This window comes from Palaemon carinicauda, chromosome 17 (genome assembly GCF_036898095.1).
Source record: "Palaemon carinicauda isolate YSFRI2023 chromosome 17, ASM3689809v2, whole genome shotgun sequence".
Taxonomy (NCBI): domain Eukaryota; kingdom Metazoa; phylum Arthropoda; class Malacostraca; order Decapoda; family Palaemonidae; genus Palaemon; species Palaemon carinicauda.
The window spans coordinates 43,142,681-43,150,180 of NC_090741.1; the positions used below are offsets into that span (position 1 = coordinate 43,142,681).

A 7,500-nucleotide genomic window follows, 5' to 3' on the forward strand; every position below is an offset into this window, starting at 1 on the left:
CTTTTATTATAATTTTTCCTTTAATTCAATCTCAAGATATATAGTTATCATCATTATCATTATAACTATAAATTAACATCATTAACAGCATCTTGTATTATCATCAATATCAATATTAGTAGTGATAGTACAGGGTATTATCATTGGGAGTATTACTATCATTATTGGGTTAGCTTACCTCAACTAAAAATTAAATTTTCTGAATAAAAGAAAAAAATATTATTCATGTTTTTACCAATATAAACATTAATAATATAATCATTATTATGATTTTGATAAAAAAGAAGTTAAATAAATACTACTACTACTAATAATAATAATAAAAATAATAATAATAATAATAATAATAATAATAATAACAACAACAATTATTACTATTATCATTATTATTATTAGTATTATTAGTATTATTATCATTATCATCATTATTATCATTTAGGAGAAAAATATATATTGTGAGTATTTTGAGATTATCTAATTTTAGTTTGAAGGAAATATGTAAAAGTTGGCGGTATAATTATATATATATATATATATATATATATATATATATATATATATATATATATATATATATATATATATATATACATATATATATATAAAGAGAGAGAGAGAGAGAGAGAGAGAGAGAGAGAGAGAGAGAGAGAGAGAGAGAGGAGGGGGGGTTAATTAAAGAAATTGTGACTTCTTATAGCCCTGAAAGTATAACATGATGCCCCGAAAGAGGAAAACTACTCTTTGTCGTCTCCGCATACTCGGTTGACACATGAATATCTGCTTACTGCCCAACACCAGCCATATTGCAACGACTGTTTGGTACTCTTGACAGTAAGGCATTTGTTGACCGAATGCCCACATATAGTAGGGAGAGAAATAGATATCTGTTTGATGCTCGAGGTGAGGATGGCAGGTTCATCCTAGCCAAGATTCTTGGACATGATGTGCCTTACCATGTTAGTGGTATTTATAGATTTAATTCAGAAGCAGGTCTTCTGAAAGCTATTTAACTTTTGAAATATCTATGCTTTTATGGTTTTGATTGAATAGTCTCTTATTTTTTATTTATAATAAATGATATTGGCGTCAATTACCTTAGATTTCAGGATGCCAGAACACCTCAAATCAATCAATCAAAGTTAGCGAGCATTTTACCTTCAATCAATCTGATATGGATTGATGGGTTCGGTAATGCTATATCATTCCTGCATCAAAAGAAATAGTTTTTAAAGAATCGATTTGATGTGATTTATAGACGTTGAGCCATAAGACCCGGTGCTGGGACCGTTTAAGGTTTAAAGGCCACTCATGAATGGCAGAGGCAAGGGACACTGACATTACCCTATTAAGCAGGACAATGCCCTAGAGACTGACCATATATATATATATATATATATATATATATATATATATATATATATATATATGATCAGCGCCCAAGCCCCTCTCCACCCAAGCTAGGACCAAGGAGGGCCAGGCAATGGCTGTTGATGACTCAGCAGATAAACCTATAGGCTCCCCCCAAAGCCTCCATCCTTAGCTCACCAGGATGGTGAGGTTGCAGTATCAAAAGAAGCTAACGAGTTTGAGCGGGACTTGAACCCCAGTCTGGTGTTCACCAATCCGGGACGTTACGGCAGCGGCCACCACAACCTGTTGCGGCCTTTCGACGTCCACGTGCAACGTAACAGAACCCTGCAGTTAGTGGCCCTGTTATATATATATATATATATATATATATATATATATATATATATATATATATATATATATATATATACATTATATATATATATTATATATATATATATATATATATATATATATATATATATATAAAGAAAAGGAAGCTGGCATGTGTTTAAGTAGATCACAAAAAAGCAGGTACAGCTAAGTACTGAAAAGACCTTGCAAAGAATGAATGAATGAATGATTTGAAGTTCTCTAGCATCCTGACATCCCTTGAAAAGACCCTTTGGTAATACGTAAATAAAGCACATTACCGGTGCAAAAGTAGTAATCTAATGTTACTCAAAATTATAATATAAATATATTTCAGTTCTCAACTATTGCTCCAGACTAAACTAATAAAACCCTCAGAGATTAAAAAGCTTCTACGATGTGTCTAAAATAGAAATTACTTTCCTGTAAGCTATTCCCTTTAGAAACTACGTCACAACTCTCGTTAATCAATTTAGGATGAGGAAACTTGTCCCAGTAGCAATCGGCTCATCTCTGGGAATTAAATACTATGTATATACTGTATGTCACAAATTAATTCACCTGAGGCATATAATCATTCCAGATCGCTCAGAAAACAATACTGGACCATATTAATGGTGAGGCAAGCAGCAATTGTCCTATAAACTAACCTACATGGGACCATTAGCTTTACAAATACACACACACACTCATATATATATATATATATATATATATATATAATATACACACATACATATATACATATATATATATACATATATACATATATATATATATATATATATATATATATATATATATATAATATATAATGTGTGCATATATCAATATGACATTACCCAAACAGCAGTGACTTCAAGGCAAAAGTTAGTACAACATTCTTCTTTTAACAGCTTTATTATAAAATAATATAATGGTACACACACACACACACACACACACATATATATATATATATATATATATATATATATATATATATATATACTGTGTATATATATATTTATATACATATTATATATATATACTGTGTATATATATATATATGTATATACATATTATATATATATATATATATATATATATATATATATATATATACTATATATATATAATGCAAGCGCCAAAACCATCTTTCATGAACTTTTGCTCCTTCTTGATTTTAAGGGCCTTTTATTTCAAGGACTCTTTCAGAATATCCAGCCAGCAATACAAGCCTTTTACCAACCAACTGTACTTCATTCTCCCTATGTGACCGAGCCATCTTCCTCTTTCATTCTTCGAAAACCTATTATAAACTACAGAGCTTTATCTTCACGATTTATATTTAGCCTCGTTAACTTACTATACATACAATTCAGTTTAATTTCTAATTAAATAAGCGCCAGATTATTTCACCAGCCACTGCAGTTTATATCCACTATCACCAGCTCTTAAAATATCATCGATTTCCCATTCATGAACTACTATCAATCTTCAGCATAAGAAATTGAATAATCTACATTGCTCTAAAGGTTGTGTAAAAGTAAATTAAACATGAAAAATTCAATGAACTTTATTACAAACATGGCCACAATGAAAAAAAAATTCATATAAAACATCAAATCATCTCCGTTACTCCTAATATTTTCCATATCCCACATATGACGGCTTCGGGCACACTGTCTTATAAGACTGCTTCGTTTCCGTTACGGTGATGTAATTCTGTTGCACTTGCGTCGTGTATTGGGTCTGATACTGTAACTGTGTCGTGGTGACATACTGAGGGGTATATTGAGTAGTGTATTGCGTTTGGTATTGTGTTTCGGTTTGGTACTGTGTCTGATATTGCGTCTGAGTGACGTATTGCGTTTGGTACTGGGTTTCCGTGACATACTGTGTTTGGTATTGGGTCTGATACTGCGTTTGGAACTGTGTGGTGTACTTGACCTGCGTCGTGTACTTCGTCTGAGTGACGTATTTAGGGACATACTGGGTCTGGTACTGGACCTGATATTCAGTTTGGTACTGCGTTTGGTACAGCGTGGTGGGTACTACTTGCGTCTCATACTGTGTGGTGTAGACGGGGACCTGAGGAAAGGAAAATGACAGAATCAATCATTTTCAATTCATATAAGAACTGACAAATCTACTTTTCTTTGTAGATGGGAAATTTTTTTTTTTATTTTGCATTTCGTGGAAATCAGCAAAGAGTATTTCACATATAATATAAAATAATATATCCATAATATATAAACTCCATGGAAAACAGACACAAAGTTACAAACCTCTTGATATTCAGTCTGGTATTCTGTAACATATTCTGTCTTGGGGTAACAGCGCGGCGGTCGTTGTTTATAGCCCGGATCAGCTGATGCTGATGTTGCCAACGCTAGCACCACGAAGAGAAAAACTGGGAGAGACGTCATCTGGAGAAAGGCTTTGAGAAGTCACAAAAGGGGGATAAGTGGGTATGCCCCACACTTCCACTATTTCTAATGTACGTTATTTTCCATATCTACTTCTCAAAATTGATCGATATATCTTTCATTAGCATAACAACAGGTTTTCTTCTATTAAGTTAGCAATAAGCTTACCAAGTTGATAGATAGTCATATATGGTACTAATATAAGTTGTTTGATAATAATAATAATAATAATAATAATAATAATAATAATAATAATGAGGATATATTTTGGTTGTCCAAGCTAGATAAACTACAATCAATAAAGAACCTTCATGAAAAAGCTTCGTTCTCATCCTCAATTGAAACCAAAGAAAGTTCTCAAAAACTATCTTTATAGTTTTTATTCTATTATATAAAACAAGAAATTTCTGACTAAACTTCAGGGTTCATAATAATAATAATAATAATAATAATAATAATAATAATAATAATAATAATAATAATAATAATAATGTGTTACCCTTTGGCTGTCCAAGCTAGATAAACCACAATCAATAAAATACATTCATGAAAAAGCTTAGTTCTCATCCTCATTTGAGAACAAAAAAGAAGTTCTCAAAAACTATCTTTATAGTTTTTAATCTATTATATAAAACAAGAAATTTCTGACTAAATTTCAGGGTTCATAATAATAATAATAATAATAATAATAATAATAATAATAATAATAATAATAATTTAGAAGTTTGGAACATGCATTATGAGAGATGACGTGAAACGGATACATGGTTCATAAGGAATGACTTAATAAGAATTGGACTTATTATTTAAGGATAGAATATGTACAAGATACTAAGAAAATTAATCCCCTTAAGCATATCAGTATTTTAAACTTAAATTAAAAAAAAAAAAAAAAAAAAAGGTATCAGTTCTTGAAAAGATCTTATTATACATAGACGTGCTATTTACACCACTACCGAGAAACTAACCAGTCATTATATCCAAATTGGAATTAAAGGTTTACAGGCCGCTCATGAATGGCAGAGGCAAGAGACAGTGACATTACCCTAGCATGAAGGACAATGCCCTACAGACTGACCATATATATATATGATCAGCCCCAAAGCCCCCTCTCCACCCAAGCTAGGACCAGAAGGGCAATGCAATGGCTGCTAATGACTCAGCAGATAGACCTATAGGCTCCCCAAAACCCCGCATCCTTAGCTCACAAGGATGGTGAGATTGCAGCGACCAGAGGAACTGACAAGTTTGAGCGGGACTTGAACCCCAGTCTGACTTATCTTCCTGTTCTATAGTTATCATTTTGGTTACTTTTGTTGAAAGATTCAGAGCTGTTCCAGTCATGCACTCTCTTCTACTCATGAGCACTTTGGTTCACGCCCCACATATTATTATTATTATTATTATTATTATTATTATTATTATTATTATTATTATTATTATTATTATCCAAGCTACAACCCTAGTTGGAAAAGCAAGATGCTTTAAGCCCAAGGGTTCCAACAGGGAAACATAGCCCAGTGAGGAAAGGAAATAAGGAAATAAATAAATGAAGAGAACAAATTAACAATAAATCATTCTAAAATAAGTAACAACGTCAAAACAGACATGTCATATATAAACTATTAACAATATAAAAAACAAATACGTCATAAATAAACTATAAAAAGACTCATGTCCGCCTGGTCAACAAAAAAGCATTTGCTCCAACTTAAGTATATTGTGTGCGGAAGTCATGAATAAAGGCAAGCAGTTTGATCGGTGCTTCATATAATTCATGGCCAAATGTGACATTCTCTGCTCTCTTTTCCCATACTAATTTTCTATGAATCTCATCAAAGCTGATCTGTTCTCACTTGAGTACAGAAGTCCAATTTCAGACATTTTTCTAATTATGTCTATCATGCCTGATTTTTGGGAGATCTTTTATTTACGAATTCGATATACTGTTAGAAGGGTGAAAGGAAGAGCTCTGCAACTATGGAAGTTTTTTGTCCATTTACCTCATCAGTGAAATGACAGTCGCTTGATGGAGACAATACTGTAGTATTATACATCTTTTAGTCACTCAGGGGATAATGGAATTAATTAATTTTGGAACTATAATCTAGAATAATGAGAATGAGGCCTGGCCAGGATTTGGGTGGTCGACATTTAATATGTCAAATTACATCTGTGGAGCGTTAGGAAGAGCTACCTCATCCTAAAAATCAGAATGAAGCAGAAAGAAATGACCTAACTTAATTTCGATGAAATTTACTTCAATTACTTATAAGCCAATGCAGCCATAAACTAACCAGTGATTTACCACAGGTCTTTATGATCTATATCCCAACATAAGCATTAAAAGCTTGAAATTAAATTACATAATGCAGGGAAAAGATGCTAAACCAAATTGAAAATCAGACGGAGAACAATACCTTTTCGAAAAACGAAGATTCTTTCAAAACTTCTAAAAAGTAAAGTAATCACCAGAGCTCTATTTGTGTGGAACGAACGAAAGTCATCTAAATCTTTTCGCAGTCTCATCTCTGCCATCCTCTGACGCATCTGGAGATTTATGAATGTCTTTCTGTTTATTATAACCATAAGGTGAAGCAATGCGTTTTCGATTATGGCTTTGTCATTGCCGCACTTTCCCAATGAAGATGATCGTGGCCAGGGCGTGGTGCATTCACTTCCGCCTTGGCGAAATTCTTTTAACGTTTTCTTTTACTGTCAGGTTTGACAATATAGAAAACGGTTCGATTACTATTTTGAAGGTATACTATAGTAAAGTTTAAGATCATCACTAAGTAAGTGAAGTTAGCTACTTTCGTCAATATTATTACTAATCAGACATTTTTTTGGTTATACAAAAGCAAAATTTCTCGATAATTGGATAGACACCTCCCTCAATACCATTCTTTTCAACAATATCCTAATGTACCTGTAATTTACGCAGCCTAATTGTGTTTAATCATTGGCTTTCTGAAAGCCTTGTAATATCTCAAAAATTGTAGATTATTTCAGGTGTGTAAACTAAAGTTACAGAAAAACATTCGTAAATATACTTAAAATTCAATACACATTATGATGAGGCATAAGAAACAGCTTCTGTTGAGGAAATTTACTGTAAACCTGTTTCTTTCAGAATTCTCCAGATAAAGAAGTACACATTAAGAAAATTTTAAGTGTGTGTGTGTGTGTGTGTGTGTGTGTGTGTGTGTACTTAGGACAACAGCACAAGTTATCCCTGGCCCCGAAACCTTAACTAAAAGAAGGATAAGAATGGGAGGGAGAGCTTTTAGTAAACAATATAAATATTTTGAGATTATGAAATATAAAATGCCTCTCTCTCTCTCTCTCTCTCTCTCTCTCTCTCTCT

General features: G+C 32.4%; 1 protein-coding gene across 1 annotated transcript in view; it reads right to left on the bottom strand.

Moving 5' to 3' along the window:
• Positions 1-3,279: 3,279 nt before the first annotated feature.
• The window catches only part of LOC137656047 (uncharacterized), a 6,576-nt gene continuing 2,355 nt past the window's right edge, over positions 3,280-7,500 (bottom strand). The window contains exons 2-3 of the mRNA XM_068390223.1: positions 3,993-4,133; positions 3,280-3,795 (exon numbers count right to left, since the gene is read on the bottom strand). Of these exons, the coding sequence (XP_068246324.1) occupies positions 3,346-3,795; positions 3,993-4,133 (591 nt within the window). The 3' untranslated portion in view covers positions 3,280-3,345. The remainder of the gene's footprint in view (positions 3,796-3,992; positions 4,134-7,500) is intronic.